This window comes from Centroberyx affinis, unplaced genomic scaffold, assembly GCF_046629955.1.
Source record: "Centroberyx affinis isolate AG114_WGS23_722 - 3 ecotype Tasmania unplaced genomic scaffold, CSIRO-AGI_Caff_v1 ptg004934l_1, whole genome shotgun sequence".
NCBI lineage: Eukaryota > Metazoa > Chordata > Actinopteri > Beryciformes > Berycidae > Centroberyx > Centroberyx affinis.
Window position 1 is genome coordinate 146,550 of NW_027282425.1, and position 25,335 is coordinate 171,884.

The window sequence follows — 25,335 nt, forward strand, 5'->3', positions numbered from 1 at the left end:
AATGTATACATCAGAATCAGAATCACCATAACAGCAGACCACTGTAACGCACAGCCTCTGCAGAGAGTAGAGACAGACAGAGGTGTGTGTCAGGTGGCTGATAGACCAGCCCAGTCGTCCATCACTCTGACTGACTGCAGACCTGCCCTGCCCTGCCATGCTGACTGACTGTTGGGGTGCCGGAGACGCCGCTATCTCTCCTCTGACCAGGGCCTGATGCCTGACCGGCCGGCCTGCCAGCCCAGCTGCTTGAAGACTGCTGTGTTTGCTGACTGGACCGCAGGGGTCGTTACTCCCCCACTAGGGGGTCAGCTAATCCACGGGCTGCCCCGTTGGGTGTGAGTGATGGTGGCCCAGCACCGCAGGCTCAACTGGGTGGCGGATGGAGACGAATTGAACTCCAGGAGGTGAGGGGTGGGGGGGGGCTGAGGAGAGGCGAGGAGAGCAGGATCAGGACAATGACTGTGACCCTCCCTCAAGTCTCGGCTGTGATCATGGAGAGGGGTCACAGCGTCAGGCGGTGATATCCATCTGCCAGCAGAGTCAGCATGTCACAGGGGAGGAAAGTCTGTGTTCCCCTTCAGGCTTGGCCCTTGGCGCTGGATCTGAAGTTCTGACTTGACACGAAATATAATGTATTCTCTGCACTCGCTGTGAAGGGAAGGTATATGGGAACAGCAGCGGGTTTAGAGGTGCAGATTTCAGAGCACATCACAAGGTGGCAGTGCATCCAATGCCTACCAGACTAAATAGGTCAGTCCTGCCGTAAACCTGCAGAGGAGAGATCAACTGGATTTATGGTAACGCACTGATTCAGACATTCTCGAGGTGGCAGGGTGCCTATAGGGTAACAGAGAGACCTTCCTTCTAGTAGAGGACCCAGGTTCAAGTCTCTGTGTCAGTCAGCATCCACCCTGCTGAAGTATCCATGAGCAAGACACCGAATCCCTACCAGCTCCAGGGCTGCTGCTCCATAGCTGAACCTCACTCTGATGCTCCTCTGCAGAAAGGGGGCAAGTGAACAGAGAATGTTCCTATTGGGATCATAAGCTATCAGATTTAGGTCTTCATAGGTCCAAAAGTTCTGACAGACCTCAAAAAGACCTGTAAGATTCTCTCTAAGATCAGAAAAAGACATCAGAGGCCCAGACACAAGCAGAACTGGGAATCATCAGACTTTTTCAGACCTGGACAGAATGGATCTGCCAGGTTCTAGCTGGTTTCTACAGAACCAAGACAAAAAAAGGCCTTAAAACGACCCTCTTTAAAACAAAGTAACTAATCTTCAATTTGTCTGCCAGCAAGCAATACAACTGCTTAAACTGCAGAACCTGAACTTAACTCATGTATTGCTCTTGTGATCTAAGGTGTGCTCAGTTTCTGTCGAATACAATATGAATGGCATTTCATCTTAAAAGACCCAATATGTGCAGCAATAAAACTGGGCCTGACCCAGCTGTGAAAAAATCTGTAGTTTATTTAGTGAACATCATACTATAAAGCAAGGAATCTGTCTGTATGTGTGTCCTTCGCATATCACGAGAACCTCTGTTTTTGTCTGATCTACTTCACACTTGCAGAGTGTATTGCTGGGGACCCAAGGACGTGCAGTGTCCTATTGAACACGTGACACGTTCAATATTAATAAACTTTGAATAAACAAGCGAACAGCGCTCTATGCAGCACCGGGGCTCAAAGCAAGCGACTTATAGCCTACGCCTATTGTTTGTTTTTGTTTTTTTTGTGATCGGGCACTGCACTAGGAACATACAATTTGGTGGACTCTTTTATCCAAAGTGCTGCACAGCACCATGAGGTCCCAGTGGGAATTGAACCCTGAAGTCTTGCTGTACCCATCAAATACAGGAATACTTTCAACCATAGGAAAGTTACTGTATTAAACCTTGAAACATTGTCAACATTGTAGCGCATTTCTGATTTCCTCACATAATTTAAGATTTTTCAGACTTCACATTCTTGGTTCTCAGTAATTTTCAATTCAAAACCATCCTGTTGGAGAAATCAATTCTTCCTCGGATTTAAACAGACCACGCAGATAAAAAAAAAAGGGGAAATGCATTTTCATAACTCTGTTTATTTGGCCACTTGGGCCTTACTGCCATGTTGGAGGAATTGATTGCTCGCTGTCTGAAGGTCCTCTCTCTCTCATGTCATCCAGTTCAGAAGTCTGGCTGAATTTATGGTGTATCTTTATGGCGGGCCTGAGCAAAGTGCACTCTGGCTGTCTGGACAGACTCTCCTAGGACCAAAGAGAAGAAGGGAGGGCCTGACTGGGGGCCCTGGAGTGTGTGTGTGTGTGTGTGTGTGTGTGTGTGTGTGTGTATGGGTGGGTGGGTGTACCTTGAATCAGTGCCCCACCTCCACAGTAAAGCCATAAACTAGCCATATTCTCCCACAGATCCCTCCTCCAAACATATAGGCCCCTGACATGCTGATTGCTTTATTGATATTGATCAGGGCAAAGTGTCAAACCACTCTCCCATCTGTCTCCAGTGGTGGGTAATTTTTACTTATGCATGTACAGGGAGTTCATTAACGCAAATAACTCAATGTTCAGCGAAACATTCAAGTAAAACTTCCATAATGTCCCGTTTGGGTGTGTGATTCTTGTCAGCGTCCCAACCTGCACACCAAGTGAAAAGTAACTAATTTATTTATTTACCCTTCATTGTTTTTAATACAACAAGATTATTGAGTTGAAATGTAAAAAACAATATTTTTTATATTGTATCACATTTACATAAATGCTTGTGCATGAGGTGTGAGAGCAGCAGGATGTTTACAAGAAGAAGTTGTTCATTGGGTCACATCCAGTATTTCTTACACAATACTAATTATTTCCGATCAAGTCCATAAGGACAAATTAATTGCATTGCTCGGCCGGGTATTATTCATTAGCACAGTTAATTTACCTTCAGGCTTTACAAAGGCCACAGGCTTGATACTGAGTTAATTTAATTATGTTCATTTAATGATTTCACCAAAGTAAAATGGACATCAAGGCTCTCCAGTTAGCAACAATCCCCAAACCAAAGATGTAGTGACTTTTGACCTATTGATGCCAGCAGGGTCGTGGCCCACACTAAGTACTGTGCTTATCATCCCAGTGCGATTGGAGCTGGGAGACTGGAGCCTGCGAGCCGCATTTACAGTGCAAATGTTATCGTTCCAATGACACTTTAAACAGTCTTTATCAATATATATATAGTCATTCAAGGTTTATGAGCTTTGATAAAATGCCACCAGCCAAGCGGGGTCATTACAATGAGCAAGGTGAGGTGGTTGTTTTTTGTATTATTATTATTTTCTACAGTGCATTAATGCTCAACAGAAATAAAAACAAACCCTCGGCCAGAGAGAGGACACAGTGGCCTGAGTGCAAAAGATATTGATTTTTGTTCAGGAAGAGCGGTGTTAAGGGCAAACTACAGTGTGAGTTTGGCAGAACCTTATCATCCTATTATCTTTAAAACAGTGGGTTATCATAATTGCTTACTTAATAATTCTATAAAACTGTGGAGGCGCAACCTTTGCCTGGGCAGTAAACTGTCAAGTGCTTTTGATGCTGAGATTGAAGAGATTTCTGAGGTTGGAAATGCTGCAACCTTTTCCTTTTGCATGATAAATTACAAGCAATAAAAGCCTCACATTTTGTGGGCAAATTTAAGAAGTGCAAAATCAGTTGAAAAAATACAAAACAATGGCAGCATTAATCATTTATTTGAAGAACTAAAGCATGGAACATAAAATTTGGAGAACTAGTATTTGTATTTTTACATTTAGCTTCAATTTGATGTTAAAAAATAAATGTGAATCACTATTCCAGTATTACCGTGTTACATCAGAACTACTAAATTCTTCAAATAATTAACCTATGGGGAAATACTGAAGCACTGCACACACCTCTGCTCTGTCTCTTTAGATGTGATTAGGTTCACACCACTACAAGTATGCAGAACAATGGGGTAGACATACTTAATCAACAAGTGCAGACTTCAGCACATTTAACTCTCAAACAACTCCGGCTTACGCTAAGCAAACTGCCAGGCTTCGGCGTAATGACATTTCCATCTACCGTACTACCAGGTGAGAATTTTACACATTGGTTTAGGATCAGTATTTAAGCCACAAGTGAGTGGTGAGCTCAGCAGTTTGTATTCCCTGTGAAACATTCTAGATAGAGACAACAAACTCCCCAACCCAGAGTTTACAGTATTCCCCTCAGTGATTCTTGTTGCTGTTTTTTCCATTACTGGAAAAAAGGGGGTTCTATGGAGAGAGCAAATGCTACAAAGACAAGTTGTATAACAAAACAAGTGTACATCTGGCAGGTGCTCGCCTCCGTTGGGCAGGCAGTAACCTTGAAGGGAGTAGACAGGAATGTTGCAGCCCTATCTGAGCTCAGAGGGAAATACTGACTGCAAAGGCCTTTTTGTTGAGAGAGAAAAATCAATATTCCAGAGTCCATCACAGAGGCAAGCGCCTTTTTTTTCCTTTTCTTTTTTTTTTTTTTTTTTGCAGTGTGTCCTAGCTATGTGAAACGGGCTCAGAGTGACCCCTGGAAAAAAAAAAATAGTTAATGCCTAACTTCTTTATCTCTCTTTTACAGCCAAGGGTTGTACCCCCAAATCAATACACGATACACAAATATCCCAGGGCTCCGTGTTCTAGACAGAGAGTGATGACGAGCGCTTGAGAGCCAGCCAGCCTCACACCACCTGGAAAAGAGAAAGGTCTTTTAAAGGCCAGGCAGCTTCTGATAGAGTCTATGGAGAAAGGCCGAGGCTTGAATGCGGGGCTCAAATAGAAAGAGTGGAGGCAGAAGTCTATCGGAATTCAACCGTTTGACGATGTGAAGGCTGTAACTGACTAATGAAAAACCTTCAACTCTAAAATAAATGTTACTAAACACCTTTTTATTCATAATTAAAAGTGTTAAGTGTCGTTTTCGATTTTTGAGGTGTTTGGTTTTGCTGTGTGCCTGAATAAAAAAGATAGGCAAATTGATTTTCATGGAATATATTCGCACATAGCTGCAACCAGCACTGGAAGAAATTTCCCCAAAAAAACAAAAACCTTCCTGTTAATATTGGTGTTGAAGGTCTTAGCATGTAGCCTGGGAATGAAGCATCTGGGTCTGCCATGCCCTTGATAGCAAACCGACACTTTTCCATGCTGTTATTCCAACCTGAACTGACTGACTGGCTGGATGTTTACAGTAAAGACCAACAAGCTCGGAGTCGTCTCTCCTCTCCTCTCTGGCCTGGATTGTTGATATCTGTCATTGTCTGGTACACTGTCCCTGTAGACCTTGTAGTGAATCAACACAGTGGCTCCCAGACAGATAAATTACCGCATCAGAGTTTCAGAGGCCTAAAACAGCTTCTGATTCCCAACCAGTGTTATGGTGAGAGAGAGAGAGAGAGGCGCATCCACCCAGCAGGATAGGCATCCCCCCCCTCCTCCTCCTTCTGATAGCAGCTGGTAATCTCCGAGGTCGAGCTGTCAGTCAGGTCCTGGAGACAGATGACGTGAGGCCCCTGATAGGCTGTCTCCAGTGGAGGAGACGCCGGCCGGCCACACGGGCCGCCGGGACAGAGAGCAGGACCCAGGGTGACGGATGGGGGGGGGGAGATGAAGAGAAGGTGGGTCAGGCTTACTGGAGGAGGTGGGGTGGTGTGACGGAGGAATGCCTAGGCAGAGAGATTGGGGGTGGGGTGGGGGGAGAGTCTCTTGATGAGGAGACAGTGCTCTGCTGGAGATCGTTGTATGACTGACAAAGTTTACTTTACACCAACCCCTGGAAGCCCAGGTCAGCGGGGAGGGAGACGCAGTTTGCCTCCAGCTCACAGAGCGCAGATCACTGACACAGCCAAAGATCTGCAGAGTTTACCGATCCAATTCCACTTAACGCTATAACATTCCCAAACCTCCACTGACTGTCACGCTTAATGGAGCACTCAAGTCCAGATGTAGGGTTTTCATGCAATATGAAATATGCACTGTTTGAAAAGATTTGACACTTACACAGTTAATCTTTCAAAATGATTCCTGGCATTAAAGTAAAAGTCCCTATGGATAATTATTGCAATCATTAGCTAAACAAGGACTTTTGCTTACAAAGTACTAACATTTTAGATGATAAAGTCGGTTATTTTTTCTGATTTTGATGTATTTTATTCATCCACCAAGGGGGAAATTCTCTTTTCATCCTCTGGTTAGCCAGGTTGCAGTGCACCTGGAGCAGGTAAGTATTAAGGAAACTTTAACTCCTACTTATGGCCACAATGGGGATCAAACCCAGGCCATTTCAGTTGGGAACGACCTCACTAACCAGAAGGCCACCCACAACAACTACCACCCAGATAGTTTAATTGAAATGTCTAGCAATGAATCAGGTAACATTTTTCTCCAAAGTTGATGTATGGCCTTTAGGAACAAAACTCTTCATGGGCTCCATGGTTCACCATCACTCAAGCCTTGTCTCACTTCTAGCTTTTCCGCAAAGTTAGGAAAGTAATTTTCAAAATGTAGTTTGTTACAGTATCTGATTACCTGCTTTAAAGTGTAATCAGCAATATCAGAGACAGTGGATTACTCAAAATCTATTTTCTAGTAATCTGATCGCATTAAATTACTTTGCCCCCCAAAATCCATAGAGAATGATAATAGAGTGTCATTTAATTCAGACTGCATTTTGTTAAATGTTAGCAACATCCACAACCATGATCAATAATGATGTTTGATCCATAACCAAAAATGCCATTTTCCTCTCAAACATTCTATTCAGTAATTAGGCTATCCAGTTTCTGAATGTCTGTTGTCTGATTATTGTGGTTTTCTCATTAACTATGAAAGTGTAAGAAAAAAAACTTTGCATGCCAGTTATTCACAGGTTTTAGTTTTTGGCACTGTGCGCTGTAAGAGAGATATACTGTCACCAGGCAACAGACAAGGGCTATCAGTATTACTTCAATATGTCAACAAATCCAAAGTAATCCTGAATGAGTAGCGATAGTCATTTGTACAATGTAAAGATGTTAAATCTACGAGCTCCTAATGTGTCCTATATTCCACCCTGTACTTTCACCAAGCCAAAGGCCCAGCTCAGCCCGGTACAGTAGACAGTCTTCCCTCGATCGCAGCTACTCCCCTATTAGATTACAGAGGAGATTTATCGAGCTGGCTTCCGGTTTTCAGATAGGATAGTGACAACACTTATCTCTAGATATTCCCTTATCAAAAAACAATTTAGTGAGAGAAACGGACATTAGCCCAGATTTTTTTACGCTGCCGAGTGCTCCGGCTTAGCCTCCTCGGTACAAGGGTCTGTTTGCACTGTGCACACACCTCCATCTGCCCGGATAGGGAAGCATTAACATTGCCTTAGTGCTCTCTTGATGTTACTGCCATTACCATCACATCAAGCTCTTGGACTTTGAGACTTGATCAATTCTGGCCTGGCGTTGGAAGACATGGAATATTAAAAGAATCAAAAGGTATTGTAAACCAAGAGTACAAGGAGGAGAACAGAATGCTGCAAGCTGAAGCTGTTGGGGGTATTGGTGTGTGTGTGTTTGTGTATGTGTGTGTGTGTGTGTGTGTGTGTGTTTATGTGCATGCATGCACATGTGTGTGTTGTTGGCTGACAGGCCAGACTTAGCAGGGGGTGAGAGAGGTCACAACAGGAGATGGAGCCGGTGGGTCACCATGAGGTTATCCTGACCTGAGCTTGATTTCTGCTGCCTGTATTTATCAAGAGCCAAGGGAGGTGTGTGTGTGTGTGTGTGTGTGTGTGTGTGTGTAGAGAGAGAGAGAGAGAGAGAGAGAGAGATGGTGGAGAGCAGGGGGATCACTTCTAGGCAGCTACAAGATTTTACGAAGGTGTCTGTCAAGGATAGAGTCCTGTGTGTGTGTGTGTGTGTGTGTGTGTGTGTGTGTGTTTGTGTGTGTGTGTGAAGCCACAAGGCCATGTGGGGGAGTAGGGCAGACGGATAGCACACACTCCTGTTCCTATGACCCTGGAGGAGCAATGGGCCTGTTTAACACACACCACAACTAGAAAAGAATAGAATAGAATAGAATAGAATAGAATAGAATAGAATAGAATAGAATAGAATAGAATAGAATAGAATAGACAAGGTGTCCAGACAAGGTGGATGCAGGATGCAGCATGGAGAGGCTTTATGGGAGCTAATCACAAAGTTTAAACAACAAAGGAACTCCAGTTATTAACTCTCTTTAACCAAAGATTTTGCATGTTTTCGGGCAGTTTTTTCGTCAAGCACCTGTTGGCATGTCAGGTGAGATGGGTCATGTAGTGCCGATGTGCCCAATAAGCATTCAGAGTATTTGTTCTTTCTTTGGATGATGCCTGTAAAAAGGGGCTGCAGGTGCTTGGGCCAGGGGCACATGTCTAGGGGCCGCGTTAACTATTAACACAGCCATATAACACTGTTACTGATTACCGCCTCTCGCTCTTGAGACTCCGGCTGACCTGTGCCAGGTAGGTATCCCGCTAGGTATGTGTTTGTGTGTGTGTGTGTGTGTGTGTGTGTGTGTGTATGTGTGTGTAGAACATGTTGCTGTGCCCGGCGTGACGTCCACGCATGTTTCTTCACCATGCGTGGTGTTCAAAAACCCCTCCCTCCAGGTCATAAATCTCCCATCATCCTCTACCTCCCTCCCTCCCTCCATTCATCCCTCTCCGCTTCCTCTCTCTCCCACACAGACTCGCTCGCGCTCAGTTTCTCCACGACCTTCACGCTGACCTTTATCCTGTGTACCATAAAACGCCGAGGTGTAAAGACATCTTGTACAAAGTTGAGGGAAACCGTATTTTGACATTTCGTGCCCCAGGTACTTTCCTCCGGGGCAAAAGTCTAATGTTTAGAAGACATTGATGAATGAGTGGTACAACACAGTGTACAGCAGGGCATGTTAGTGTGTGATGAGGAAATGTTGAGGTGCCGTAGTTGCACTGCAATGTGAATATACTTTGGGATAAGGACTCTATCAGAACACTTGTGGCAGTGGAACACAATTTCGGTAATGTCTCCAACATAGTGCAAGAGCATAAAGGCTCTTTGTGGCATTTTGTGTATATTTATTAAACAAAAATACATCATCAAAGCTCTGTTTATATGCAGTCCAGTCATTTTGGATTTGTTGGTGTCACTCTCTTGACAGGATAGTTACTACTTCTTCTAGCTGTAATTTATTTTAATCACAGATTTGATCAATATTATTTAAGATTTTTGTTCATATTTGTAAATTAATCAATCTGTTCAGAAAACGCCACAGTAATGATGTTGCCACAAAGTTGATTTCAAAATGAATTCAAGCCAAAGATCAGGTTTTGTTGAATAAAAACACAATAAATCGCAAACTGCTGGCATTGCTTTGATATGTGGAGATGTGTTGCTTTTACAGTAAATCTGGCTTCGCTGCACCTTATTGACTGGCAGCAATTAAAGTCATGTACACCCAACTACCGTCATTACATCCTTGCCAGTTGTTCCTAGGTGATACAGCTTTGAAGTGGCCTAGACGAGAAAATGTGTGCCTAGAGGTGTTGGCAAAGTCAACACCTCAACAATCGGGCTTTCTATCGCAAGTGGAGTGTGGCAGTCAGTCATAGCAACCTTTGCAGTCTAACTCCCCTGTGCAGCGAGAGAAATATTTGGTTGTGATTTAAAGCAGACGGAAAGAAGGCAAAGCCACATACTTTGCAGATATTTTTTTTTTTATCTTGCAATGGATCAAGGTAGATCATAAGCACTGAGGCACAAGAGCATTCTTCTACTTTTTATTTAAAGTCACATTATGTCACAGAGTACAGCTCAAGATACCAGTTGTGACAAGACAACAGCCATCCTCGCCTTGATTCTCCAGTATTATCAAGGCATGCTAATCTTGTTCTGTGGGTAATATCGCTCGGTCCAGACCACCAGCCCCAGCGATGTCTGCCTGGCTGGTCGCAGCATCTTGAGGCTACAAGGCTGTGTTCTTGCAGATCTGTAAACACTGGGCTTAGTGGAGCCAGCACCTAAGCTGCAGACCGGGGTCTATCAAAACAAACCACACACAATGGCCAGGGTTTGTCTTTGTGTCAGCGGGGATAATGGCAGGGGTCAAACTGGAGAGCGTCCACTAAGGGAAAGCGAATAGCCTCCTTTTGAAGTTCCTAATGGGATTTATTTCCCTCAGTGTTAAGAAATAGACTGAAGTGTGGCTATAGGGGTTCAACACTTTATGAATGTTTTAAAATGCTGATTTAAAGTTCATGAAAGCTTCTAACAAACAATTATCCAGCTATGGTTGTTCCATGCAGACTTAAATCTATATTTATATTATGGCTATACAGCTTCAATCATGATATCAGCATTCTTGTGAAATCAGCTTTGTGGACGTGACTTTGACACTGAGCGGAAGTCAGGCCAACGAAGCCCTGAGCCAATGGTAATTCAGATCCCATGTCTTTCTTGGCTTCCTTTGTTGAGGTGCACGCTGCAAGTCACAATGAGGGATCTTACTGTACGTGCTGCAGATCGCTTTGATACGGCCTCCTTTTTTCACAGTTTCAAACAGTAGACCGAGCGGTGGCCATCGGTGCTAAACCTGGACGTGTTCCTTAGACACAGGCGAAGGGCAACACTGCTCATATTTAACTTCAACCGTGACATTACGACAAGGAAGTTCTGCATTCGAAACCAATCTGTTACTGTGAAGTAGAAGGGATTGTGACACATTGTTTTTTGACTAAGCCATGTGTTTTCCGCCGCAGGGACACAAACCAGCCTCAGATATTATACTCCCACCATGGGCAAACATGCAAACACAGCGAGCCACTGCTCCGCATGGTACAGTACACACCGTTAGAGACGGCACAAAGGAAGGCGCATGATTGGTGTGTTTGACAGAGATCTGATAAAACCATAATTGGAGCATGTAGAATGCATATGTTTTTCAGTCAAACAAAAGCCCCGGTCACGCCATAGAAACTGCCTCTCAATGTTTTCATTGTCTGGCAACTGAGAAAAGTAAAGGAGAGGGTGACTGAGTGAAACCTCCAAGGCAGACTGAGTGTGTTTAATGTGTGCAGAAGGGTAGCTTTGTGTGTGTGTGTGTGTGTGTGTGTGTGTGTGTGTGTGTGTGTGTGTGTGTGTGTGTGTGTGTGTGAATGTGGTGTGACTGTGTTAATATGAGAGGCTGAGACGAGGCAAGGTTGTACGGTCATGGAAGGACAAGGGCCGTGCAATGTCGGCCATGTCTGGCGGAGCTCTAGACCCCTTTCAGTAAAGCTCAAATCTTATCAGATCTCAGAGTGCTTATTTGTTCTTCTGACTCAAAAGCCATAGACACATTTGAACACATTTTCCCTTGGAAAGAAAGTATAACTGTTTTTTACAGAAGGTCAAGGTTCCAGGCGGAACTGAGCATTTCAATAAAATCCTGCTGACGTATTGCGAAACATTGTTTAGCATTTTGTTGCAATTTCTCTCATTTATTTAGATGCCACAAAAACGTTGCTTTCTCAGCGAGACGGAATACGAAGCACTGAAAAGTCTGGTTTTTGAACAATTTGTTGATAAAAAACCCAAACTACCGGCACCTCTCATACTCAATCTGCCCCCCGATATCTAGTTGAACAATTAACAATGGGCAGTTGTGTTGCTTACACCACACACTCCCCTCATATCTCCCTAACAAGCAGCTGAGACTCCGTAGACCTTGAGAACATTAGTGGGCCCAAGATCTGCAAGGTCTGGCAGCTGCTCCGCCTGCTGTACCCCACTGCAATACCAGGCCCAAGTCTCCAATCCCCGCCGCTGCCACCCCCCCTCCACCTACTCACCTCCAACTGTCTCTGTTTTGCTATCAATGACGTCACCTCTGCCAAGGCTGTTCTCTCTCTCTGGCTGGGGCTCCAAACAGCTGATTCAGGGAAAGTCACAAAGTGTACCGGAGATCTGACCTTCTCTCCTAAGACAAAACACATAGAGAGGGGCTGGCTCAACAGGATGGAGACGATGGGGATGTTAGCTTGGAAACAATAACAAGGCCTCTGAAACCGCACAAGAGATCAGGCTTGGTTTTCCAGAGACGTTTAGACTGCGGCCAGGTCTGTGGTCTGAGTTGATGAAAGTCAGTGCACCTTGATCAATGTCCAGGCTCAGTCTTTGTTTTTTATCTCGACTGATAAAACTATAGCTGCTGGTAGGATACCCAATATCTATGGGTAACAATGAGGAAGGTGGGCTTGTAAGATCCATTTGATCCCAAAGGCCAAAAAGTGCAAACTGCAGCAACTGTTTTGGCTGCGAGACATGAATGAAATGTTTGCATTGCACTAAAGAAGGTCTCTTGACCAAAATGTCTGTGGCACCGCACTTTGCACTTGTTGCACTTGTTGCACTTTGGATTGAAATGGGTCTATATCCTGCCTAAAAATAAACTCTCATCTTCATTTTTTTGATAGTGTGTGGGGTTTTCTGCCACTATTTACTATGCGGCTGAGGACTGAAAGTGTCGCTTTGGTGGCCGTTTTCCCTTAAAACATCTCACACTGCAGGTCCAGTGGTCACATGCTAATTGGAATCAGTTGCTAAACGTGTTGAATTGTACACCTCAGCCTTATCTTGTTTAGTCGTCTAATGGCTTTTTAAACACTTAAGTTTTATAGGTGATGGATGGTGGGCTTATCTGACTGACTGGCTCTTTCCAGGAGGGGTTCCTTGACGTGGGGCTAAGAGCGGCAGGAATAATTTCATGACTCCCTGAGGTCCCACAAACACTGGAGCTTTCCTACATGGGTTGGGTCAGCAGAGGATAAAAATACCCACAATAAAGACATTCTTTGAGAGTTTGAAAGTTACCTGACACTTGAATTCCTTGCAAATTAAAATGAGCTGAGCCCCATATACAGGTGTTAAGATTAGTTGAGAACATTTCCCGTTTGATCTCCTTGAGCTATTCAGCTTTTATTCAGGACAACAACAAACTCCATGTTCTGTGTGTGGCTCCTGACCACAAATGGCAGCATCGGTAGAGCTAGTAGTGCTTATCTGCAATGTATATATTTGGTCATTAAAGTGAGACAAGGCATGTAACAATATATCACAACAGGAATGCATCGTGAAGCTGAAAAAGAAACTGGGATATCATTTATAGCATAACATCCAATATGATGAAGCACAGCCTGAAAAACTGTACAGATGAATTTATAATTTCATGCAGCAAGAGACCGTCCTCCCTATCCACTTAATCCTTCATCCAATATGACTAAGCACAACTTGGAAAATGTGCAAATTAATATTATGATTTCATGCAGCAAGACATTACCCTCCTAATCCACTTAATCCCTCAGAGCAATGTACTTAGCTTTAGCTTGTCCCATCAAAGCCTTGTTTGAATTTCAGCTCCATATGATATTATCACAAGCTCTGTATCATATGTCAAATCCTATTGTGAGATAACCATATCCTTACATGGAAGGTTGTAACTGGGGTATTCCTGTTGAGATCAAGGCTCTCTTTTCCAAGGAAAAAGACATGGCCAAGACAGCAGCAGGACAATTACAGATAGAGCAGTGATAAAAGCTTTCATAATATAATAACATGCTGCGTAGCTGATGCATGAATGGAGCCAAAGTTAAGACAATAGGTCAGATGAACCCTGCCTGTGTCAGACTGATATGACTTCATTACACTGTAGTGATAAACTGGAGCTGGAGAGCCGGAGAAGGCACAAATACCGATAATAACCCAGATAAATGTGTCTCCATCTTTCTCAAAACAGTAAAAAGCCTACATCCATTTCCCAGTATAGTATGTATGGCACATATACAGTACATGGCATTTTATGATCTTCTTTTTTTTACGAGTTTGCTAAGTGACACCAAGCCAAGACCATAAATACACGGACAACAAGCTTCTACTTCTCAGATGAGGAGGAATGTATTTGTCACTGACACTGGCTCATCACATGACGCTGACAGGGTGTGTAACTCTGCTGTAAGCCAGGCAGGATTGTTAGCTACCTCCAATCCCCCTCTCACACTGTCTGACACACACACACACACACACACACACATACACACACACTCACAGTAATCAGGCAGGTGAGCAGGGCGTTCCGTTGTGGGCGAGCCGAGGAAGCAAGGACGGTAAATGTCCAAATGACAAAGGTTGCTTTTACACCTGTCATGGCCCGTTTAATCATCTACCACTCCAAACAGCCTGGGCCCAGGAGAGACTGACACTCGCAGACTCCCAGCAGCCTTTGCTCCCGCTCTGGACAAAGCTGCCATTGGGTAGGAGACTGAGAGAAAGACCCATACAGGCATAAAACTTAACTGTGTCTTCCATAAAATAAGTGTAAATAGGTCAGTGTTTTAAAGACTCAAATAAGACGTGGAGGTACAGGAAATGACTTTCACAGACGTTATAACTACTTTAGTATTAGGAGTGATTCAGAACAGTCTTTGAAGTCTGACCCATCCCTATATGAGATCATAAGAAAGAGGCGAGATTGTACTTTGTAGCCTGCTGATTTATTCATGTGCTGAGGTTCTTTGTTCAGTTTGAATATGGGAGCTAGACCTGGTAGCACAGCTGTATGAACAAAAGCTCACATTAATTAAAACCCTGGTTTTTTGTTTAAGATGACACTGACACATTTAGGATTGCTTGTATTTTATTGACTTTTTTAGACCCTTTTCACAGTTTTCATAGCTCATAAAAAGTATGTATTTTCTAGATACAAACGGCACCATTGTACCTGTTTTTGTCATAACAATTTCACTTTCGGTTCATTCATAAAACACTATATATCCCTTCTGGGAAATAATAACAATAATTACCTAAAGTCCACCATTTAATATGGACTTATGTTACCTACCATCCTTTAAACTGCACAATAATTTATTTTAATCTTTTGTTATCAATCATTTTTTGAGAATAGGTATCAACTTTTTAAAATGTTGAAAATCTCATTTTGGAATTAAACTCTTCATATGGTATCACAGGATGAGATATAACTCTGCTATATCAGACTGGTCAAGAAGGATTCAACCTTCTCATGATAACAAAATAGGAAACATTGATCACTTTATAAAAGCCTATCAGGCTCCTGAAATTGTTCATTATAATACTGGCAAAACATCACAGCAAATATGTCTGACACAGCTCAAAAATGAAAAATATTGAAAAACATTTAAAAAAAAAAAGAAATCACAGTGTATCATTTAAAATATAGTCTAGACATAATCTGCATGATATTATTTACTGTAAGCAAATAATAATACTACCTTTATATTACATGTTTCATATTCTTAGCAGAGTAAAATATGTTGTGAACATGTCCTGACATTTCTTTTGAAGGAGCCATTTTGGGTATTTGGGTAAAAAAAAAAAAAAGGCCATTATGGCAGAAACTTTCTCCCACCCCTATTGAAATTATTTCCCAAAGTCAAAATGCAAACATTAAATTTCCACCTTAATTAAGAGCATAGCACAACGTGCAATAAGCACACATTATGTAGGCTACTAACGCGATAATATCAGCATATGTAGCTAAAAAAGGTGAATGGTGATTCAAATTATTTGATGAATTCTCTTTCCTGCACGTTTTTCAGCTACAGTTGACTTCCATAAATGAAATCAGAGAAACTTGCATGTATAATGGAAGGAATTGCCACTACTGCACGTTAAAAGTCCATATAATCGCCTATATTATCCGATGTAACACACCTTTTCACTATCAGGGCTGATAAATCAAAACTGCATTTGAGCCCTCAGTGGCAGATGTGCTGAGTCACAAATAAACCAGCAAGCAACCAGTTTGCCTATAGAAATAGAAAAGTTACACAATAATCGCCATGTTAAACTCGCACATTATTGCATTAATAATAGATTATAATCCGAAGAATGAATAGGCTAATAATATGATAATAGCCTTCGTTTGGTGAAGGATTTGAAGTGTCAGGTAAAGTCAGCATTATTCCTGAGCGCTGTTATCTCAGCAACATTATACATAATATCAGTGGGCCTGGTAGCTGTGTTGGCTAATCAGGAACAGGCTGGTAGGATAAAACAAGTGTTGGAGTGTTGGAGATAATCATTATCAAGTCGGTACATACGGCAATGACACCTGAAGAGGGTCGGCTGTTAGGCAATGAAAGAAACAAACATTATTGAGATAGGACCGTGGCGATGGTCATCTTGAAAAATCAATAAGAAAAAAATAGATTTTTCAAAATAGAGACTAAGAAACAGAGACTTTTAAATTTCAATTGTGCGTTCAAATATGATCTTACTGAATTCATATTATTATTATTATTATTATTATTATTATTATTATTATTATTATTATTATTATCATCATTATCATTATCATTATCATTATCATTATCATTATTATTATTATTATTATTATTGTGATCATTGTCGTTATTGTTATTATTATTGTTAGTATTATTAGGCTATTATTGTTGTTATATTATTATTATTATTATCCTAACGAAAAAAATGCTAGAATATTCCTATAATATTCCTATAGAGATTTAAAATGTATCTGCATGAGTCAGTAGTGAGTTTACAGTGGCCATATCATACTTAATGACATTTATTAATCTAAATTTTTAATCGATTACTATTATTATCATTATTATTATTAGTGTTATTATCATATGAATTTATATTTTGTTATTTTAAAAGTCTTCTCACTGAAATTTGAGCTAGCCTACAAAGATAATTGAATTATAACTATATGTATTCCGTACATTAGGCCTCCAGTAGGCTATCGGCCTGCAGCGGCGGGTTTGACCGCTCTGGATAATGTGGAGACAGGGCGGCGTCCTGCCACTTCTCCTCACGAGCCTCTCTGTCAGAGAGACACGCTTTGGCATCACTGCGAAAACACCTCATTCATCAAGCTGGAGCTGAGCAGAGGAGGGAAAAAAGAAAGAAAAAAGAAAAACAACAGGATTTTGTAATCTCGCACCTCCCTGACAACTGAGACTCCATGATCGGAGACGGTAGCGCATGGTTAGGTTACTCCCTCTGATAATATTACATCTCCAAAACCTCTCCGGTTATCACGGCTGTCAGTTGGTTATGGTAAGGTGCGGACACTTGCCATACCTTAGCCTAAGCGAGTCCGTTTTTGATACTGTCGTGTCCAGCATTAAAATGGAGAGCAAAGGCCAAGCAAAACTTGCCAGACATTTATTTGGAAGCTATAAAACTTTAGGGGAGCGCTGGGGACCAATGTGTTCCCTGTAAACTGTGAGAGGCTGATAGTTTGTCCCCAGAAATTTAATCCGTACCCTATGAGAGGAGTTTTTGGACGTTTTTGTTGCAAATTAGGTTATATCAGATGCAGGGACTTACCTTTATCACACCCCCACCCAGCACACACACACACACACACACACACACACACACACACACACACAGACGGAGAGGAATGTGCAGGGGGAAAGTAACAAAATAACTCAACTAGGAACTCTGGTACCTACATTTTTCAAGGGAGCTGGTAACTATTCTGTGGTGGCTAAAATGAAAAAACTAAAAACAGCAGCATAAGAAAGAAACTCTTTCTGCTCATATTAGCAGAACCAAAGAGTGTATATGGGAAGTGGAAGTAATAACAACAGTAGTTTTAATAGTTGTGGCAGCAGTAGTTGTTGCAATAATAGTAGTCTACTAATACCAGTAGTTGCAGTATTAGTAGCAGTAGTATTAATAGCCACAACAACATTAGTAGGCCTAATATTAGTAATAGTAATAGCAGTAGTAAGCACTTGTAGTATAGTAGCCTAATCGTAGTAATAATAGTAATAGTCGTAGTAGCCTAATAGTGGTACCAGTAGTAGCAGTGGAAGCAGTAGCAGGCCTGGTAGTAGTAGTACGCTAGTAGTATCAATAGTAGTAGCAGTAGCAGTAGTATTAGTAGCATTACTATCAGTATCAGTAGTAGTATTAGTAATAGTATTATTAGACTCCTGTTTCTCTCACTTGCTGCAGCAAACTGCGGCCTCCAGTTTACCCTGCAGCGCGTATCTCCTATCCAGACAAAATGTAAATAGACACAAATACCTATTGAATTGTTGTGAGTGTGATGAACCGAGGACTATTTGTTAAGCTCTGTGAACACGCAGAAGACCTGTAAATGAATGATTCAATTGACACCTCTCTACTTTTGATCACTTCACTCACCAATGTATATTCCAGTTGAATTAATCATCGCGGTTCAAAGTGAATCCCTTCACAGCAGCAGAGGCCTGCTGAGAGTTTGTGCTTCTATAAAGCTGAAGCCATTTAATCCCAAATTAAAGCGTCTGTCTTAAATAAACTAATTAGGGGGCTGGCTTTATTTATCATAACGCAGAATATAGAGAATAAACAAACAAAACTGAGAGAAAAAACTGAGCTCGATATGTTTTGAAGGCGTTAGTCCATGAAATGAGATATGGCATATTTGTAAAAAAAAAAAAAAAAGAAAAGAAAAAGAAAAAAAAGATAATTATTAGGAATAATAAAAATCAATACGGCCGTTTTTTTATTTTAATTAGCCCTATATGCAAATAATGTTTCTAATTTGTTCACGATCCCCTTTGATTAATCGATGAATACTCTTAAACGGCTATCTTACATACAGTGGATAGGCTATTTATCATAAATCATCAACCATGTTTTACCTTATCGACTTGAAGACATGTCAGGTCTTAACTGATTTATATCCTCTAGCACCAGCCTATAGGCTACATATTTACGCCTAATGATGCGTTTACGCTTAGTTTACAGAGCAGAACAATCTAGACTCGTTTAGAACATATTGTTAGATCTAAAAGTCAGAAGAAAGTTCAGCATGAATCTCAGTGTCTAAATTAAATTAACAAAAATTGTAAAGCAAAGCAGCAGTAGGCCTAACACAAAAATAGCCCTTTTCCCCAACTTTGTCAAAGCATGTTGTTTGCTTAATGAGAAGTTTAGGCTTAGCTTAAAAAGGGGAAAATAGACTCACGAGAACATTAATTATTAGGCTAAGTAATAATTACAATTAATAAAATTGTAAAGCAATTCAGCAGCAGCTCCGAGGAGAGGGGGGGCATCTCTGCCAAAGCACTGCCAAAAATGGTGGAAACATGATTGCATTTGCAAATTATTGTGAGTTTTAGACGTGATCAAGTGTCTCCATGTGATTGATTGGAGGAGTTTATAGGCTGGCACCCCCATCGTGTTTCCAGTCGCTAGCCCTCCACATGATTGGTCCAGGGAGCCTCCTGCAGCCGCAGCCACCAGAAGCGCCTCCTCTCATAAACCTCGTCAGACCACACTAACATTTCCATTACTTCCAGGAGAAGCAACAGCGCACAATTGCAAACTTTGAGTGCGACCTATGGCACACAACTAGCAGGTATGTGGCGGAAAATGTCTACTGTCTCTTGGTTTCCCTTACGTCTTTTCTCACACCAGTGAAACAGCTGGTAAAACATCTGGTTTCGGTGGTGTGGTGAGCGCCGCGGCTGCGCCGCTCAGGACCCAAATCATCATTTCGGGGTATTGTTTTATCACTCCAGCCTGCCTCTCGGCCCTTATCTGTTTTGAGTCTTATCAAGCGGTTATCTCTTTTGCTGTGAAGACATATTGCGTTTTGTTTCCTATCTGTAACGGAGTGTGTGTGTGTGTGTGCGTGTGTGTGTGTGTGTTTTGTAATTATGATGAGGCTATCGCAAGAGGGAGGACAGGGATTTGACACGGATGGATCCAGTGCCTCTTAAGAGCGCTTGACGATAATACCGCATTCACTATGGATTGTTTACTCGAGTTAGAAGTGATACAAAGTCAATGGCTATGACTTGACTTAATAATCTGTTTCATAGTTTATTACTTTTTAAATTATAGCCTATTGTAAGAATATCGGCTACGCTTTTCAACATGAAAACAAGCCACATATCAGAGGTGGATCTGCGGTTTCACGGAAAGGTATCAGACCTAAACTTGGTTAATTTCTATTCAGATGTTTTGGGGAGACATTTTTAATTTGCTTGCCCATGAGCAAATATCTTAAACTTTGTTATCCTCTTGACCTCCTATAATCCTGACGAATCCAACGCTCTTCATTACAGGGTAGACTACACCCTGACGATTTTTATTAACCCCTACGGTGTATGGAAAGTGCTCCTGGATGGACCTGGGCGAAAACAGCTGGTCCATGGTCAAGCGAGAAGTGTCCAGCAGCCCAGGGTCACCGGCTGAACAGACATACTTACCGGGTGACAGCAGGAGGGACGGCTCCGCCTCGGATGATCTGAGGACACCGGCGCCTCCGAGCGACCTTGACGCACTGGGGCACCGCCGCTCCGAGGGCAGATCACTACACTCCTACGTTCACTTCGGACACCATAACAACACCCTGACCGCTGCGGAGGACATCCCGCTGTTCACGGATTTAGATCAAGGCAGCAAACTCGTCCTCTCCAGCGGAGCGCACAAGGCGAGCTTGCTGGTCGACCCGACCGACATGTACCAAACACTGGCCATCGCTGCAGCCCAGAGCCAGACTGGATATGATTCCCCCTCTGGTGGTTATATGCACTCCAACCCCAACTCCCCGGTGTACGTGCCCAGCTCCCGGGTGGGCCCCATGATACCCAGCCTCTCTTACCTGCAAGCCAGCGGGTCCGCTCAGCCCAGCCATGCCGTCTCCAGCCACTCGGTCTGGTCACAGTCCACCCCGGAGAGCCCATCTTACAGCACCGGGAGCCCGCACACCTCCAGCCGGTTCCACTACCCTCCAAGCCCGCCCATGAATAATGGGACGCCCAGGGACACCGGCTACAGTAACACGCTGAACGTGAGCAGCAGAGACCAGTACGGCCTCTCTCGGCCCCTCAGTGGATCCTACCCCAATCCGTATTCTCCTTATGTTGCACCGCAGCTGTCCCAGCTGCCCTCGCCTTGGACCGGGGGACCTTTCGATAACACGATGCTGCACACCTTGCAGAGCAGAGGTGCGCCCTTGATTCGGGGACCAAACGGAGGTAAGAGAATGGCAAATTACTTTTAGACATTGATGGATTTATTTTTCATTCTCACTGTCTATGGTTGGTTAGTCCTTCAACCATGCAGAGGAGCAAGTTCACTGGTTCAGGGCCTTGTGGCGGCCGTCATCCGCCCTGCTGAAGTGTCCCTGAGCAAGACACTGAATCCCTACCAGCTCCAGTGCGCTGAGCGTGCGCTCTGACCTCCATGTCGAGCGTAACGGGAAGAGGATTTCCCTATAATAACAGAGACATCTAATCTAACAAAGTATCACATTGTCAGTATTATTATCACGTTGTAATTTGACTTTTTTTGTAAATGATTTAATGATTTTGTAAATTTAAATGATGCTGAATTTTGCAGTTCAGGCCAAAGGCTGTCAGACCTGCGTGACAGATTGTTCAGATGGGCCTGTTTGTGCGCACAGGCCTACAACTAACTGGACTAATAGTTTTAATATGTGCAGCCATCAATTTAAAAACTGCTTGGGCAATATCACAAAAATGAAATGAATATTGTCATAACAGCGTTGATATAAATTGTAATTAGGTCAGGCTTTGAACTATTCACCTTAACTCAACTGTGCGCATTAACAAAATGCATTTTCTCAATATATAAAATCACAAGATCTGCAGATCTAATGCAATATAGTACTGCATCTATCATATCAATTCCCTCAACATAGGGTACATGTCTGAGTATGAACAACCTATAGGCGGTTTTTAATGTCGGCCTATAAAAGCCCATCAGTGTATTCTGTGTTGCTGATTTACGTCTTTCCTCTCCATTTCAGATATTCTGGACGACATGGGGGAGAGCAGAGAGTGTGTCAACTGTGGCTCCATCTCCACGCCGCTGTGGAGGCGCGACGGTACGGGCCACTTTCTCTGCAACGCCTGCGGCCTTTACAGCAAAATGAATGGGCTGAGCCGGCCATTAATTAAACCACAGAAACGGACGGTAAGCACGCGCTCAGGGGACCACTTAAGCACTCAATTTCCTGCCTAATTATTTCAAACAATAGCTTGAGGTTATCGCCGAAGATATTCATAGTCTGTACTCCTTAAATCAAGATAAGTCCTTAGACCAGTGAGTCCATATTTGATTTTGTAGTTTTTGTTATCACTGGGTCTATAATGGAGAGAAAAGAGCAAGTACAATGGTCAGAAATATATTTGGAATAAATCTCTAAAATATCATATATGGGGAACATTCAGGATCAGTTTTCCCATTGTGCAAAATAGTTTGGTGACCTTTACGTCTGATAATTTAACACACTGACTAAATAATATCAGTCATCATTGATGGCTCCAGTTGTCCCCAGAAAATCAGTCGTTAAAAACCGGTTTGGAAGATTTGGTGGCAAATGATACTAGATGCAGGGGTTTCGTCATACTTGGGATTTTACGGAATTGACGGCGTTGATTCCCATAAACGGAGGTCATTTATTGCACCTAGCTAGATTATTCAGACTGTCACACACACTCAACCTATCCAGCACGTCTATGGGATCAACTAATGTTCACAGTCGACAGAAAGGGAAATTTTCTTGGACGCGACTTTTCCTGGCGCCATTACGCACAGCATTACGCACAGTTTTTGCCAGGCAAACTGATGCCACGCGTGAACTCCCTGACAACTAACCCCCTGTAAATAATAGCGCGTAAATGTCAGTTAAATGGACGCCATGATAGGACCAATATTATTGTTAGGAAATAGGGTGTAGATAGCCGAATTATAATCAAATGAGTGGAATCGTGGCCTTCATTTTAAGCGATTTATTGTGCTTTTGGGTGACAGCCAGAGACTCCATTAAGTCACGTAGGCCATATCTCTCAATGTCACTCGCTTGCTTTGAAATGCTCTTGCTCAATGATTTAAAAATAAATAAATAAATAAATATTCATGAAGTTTATGCTGTGTTCCCCTAACTAGTCAACGTCCAGAAGAATCGGCCTGTCCTGCGCTAATTGCCAAACCAGCACGACTACTTTGTGGCGCAGGAACGCGGAGGGAGAGCCGGTGTGTAACGCATGCGGGCTCTACACGAAATTGCACGGCGTAAGTCAAGCATTTCTTTCACATTTCTTCCACGCTTCGTTAATTTTATTAATCGCCCCAAATTAACAGCCATTCAAAATCATAATTTCTGTCAAATATCTGTCAAATCTGCAGGTACCTCGGCCGCTCGCCATGAAGAAAGAGGGAATCCAGACGAGAAAAAGAAAACCAAAAACCTTGAATAAAACAAAAGGGTCCTCTGGTAAGTTACTGATAATTAAAGATCAGTGGTACACATTTGGATAATTGTTACTAATGTTTCTTTTCATAACAAGACAATCAACAATATTCTCTTTTATTTAATTCTAGGAAATAGCAACGCTGTCACCATGACTCCCACGTCCACATCTTCATCCAATTCCGAAGATTGCTCTAAAAACAGCTCTCCCTCCACGCAGGTGTCAGGGGTAAGATTCGTTTTTATTTTCTTTGACATCTCAAATTAAAATGTCACATGCTGCATATGAATTAGAGCGTCAGTTAAATGTGTCTGATGTAGGAAACTATTTGGCACATGCAGACCTGTTGCTTTGGCCTATTGAAACTTGTGACCTGTTCATTATAAATAGCATCCTTACATGTGCTTAAATTAACCTTTCCACAGATAAAGATGCATTTCCAGGCCCAAATATTATGATAAATGAAAAAAAAAAAATACTGTATATTTGTAGCCATTGCTATAGTCAGCAGGTGTTTTGCCAAAAAAACAATCACATGGTGACAGATTCATGCTCTGGTGATGACTGTTGCTAATGAACATGTCATCATGATATTACAGTAAGATGAGGTTCATTCACTATTTGGTGTTTTTTGGAATTGTGTAACGGAAGTAGTATCAGTCATGCATGAATCACATTCCAACTGGGACAGAGGTAAACGTTTATTTTTACAAGCTATCTCTACTTTGCAGATAAAATTAATAACACAGATTCTCTTTCTTCTGATGTTGCAGGTCAGCTCTTCCGTGCTGTCCAGCTCAGCGGAGGGAGCAGGCTCCGGCTCAGCGGTGAAGTACCCGGGACAGGACGGCCTGTACAGCAGTGTGGGTCTGTCCCAGCCGGCAGACGTAGCCTCCTCAGTGAGGGGTGAACCGTGGTGCCCCATGGCCCTAGCCTGAGCATCTCAATCTGGGGGATGACAGCAATCACCAGCCCCTCTCTCTGGATGTCACATAGTGTGGAAGTATTTGGTGGCCTCAGGCACGGTCTGTTTCCTCCCTCACAGCTGATGCATGGAGAGTTGGACAGAGAGAAAGAAGGGCGAGACAAGCTTCTATCACACTGCAAGCTTGAGACGAGCGTGGAATATTTGGGATTGGTTTTCCAGAATGGTGTGGGGAACTCAGTGCCTTAAAAAACAAAGGGAAAATGTCTGGGACGAGGCCAGATGATCAATCAGTCGGCCCGCTGTGGATGGTTTCTGGACCTGCACTCGATATCTCTCCCATCCATGGCATATAGAATCAGATCTTGGTTCTTAAAAGAAGGCCATAATGTACATAATGGTGTGGATTTCCTCTCTGAAGAAAAAAGCTGTTGATTGGATACCAGTGCTTGATAAAGCACTATCCTCGAAGGACGTTTAGATTGTTTTTTGTTTTTTTCTTTCTGCAACTGGAATCAAGCCACAAGTACCAAGACAACTTTCATGAATCAAAAGAAAGTATTTATAAATCTTCCATTGTTGAAAATATGCCTATGATTGTTAATAAAGATATAAATATAGAGTAGAAGTTAAAAACATTTCTGAAGTCTTCTTTTCTAATTTTGACTTTTTCTTTTTAAGTGGTTGTTAGTAGTACAGTAATTTTGATTCTGCACATGTTTGCCACTAAAAGCTCTTACTGTATTTGACTGAAGCTAGTTTGGTTTAAACAGGGTATCAATGACTAGACTATGGCATCATACTGTATGTCATCTAGTGTTTTGTTTAATTATCTACAAAAATTTGCAAATAATCAACTCCAGATTAATTTTGATATTTAAACATTGTCGACTGTAACGTTAAGGTACTGTTCTCAAAGCAAACGGTGGGCTAATTTTTTCAAAGGTGAGTAGAAACAGAGCAGAGCTACAAAAACTATTTTACATGTAAAACAATTGGATGGCTTGTTTGAACAAAGGACACCCAGAATAGCTGTAGGCCTACTGACCTTTTTGTTACAAGACATAAACTGCAAAAGAAGACTGCTGGCTGCACTACC

The 25,335-nt window shown here is 42.4% G+C and overlaps 1 protein-coding gene across 1 annotated transcript; it reads left to right on the plus strand.

Annotated features, from left to right (window-relative positions):
• Nucleotides 1-20,214: 20,214 nt before the first annotated feature.
• Nucleotides 20,215-24,800, plus strand: gata6 (GATA binding protein 6). The gene is made up of 6 exons (XM_071545516.1): nt 20,215-21,070; nt 21,865-22,031; nt 23,007-23,132; nt 23,247-23,338; nt 23,449-23,548; nt 24,085-24,800. The coding sequence occupies exons 1-6, from the start codon at nt 20,215-20,217 to the stop codon at nt 24,247-24,249; spliced, it is 1,506 nt and encodes a 501-aa protein (XP_071401617.1). The 3' UTR covers nt 24,250-24,800.
• Nucleotides 24,801-25,335: the final 535 nt, after the last annotated feature.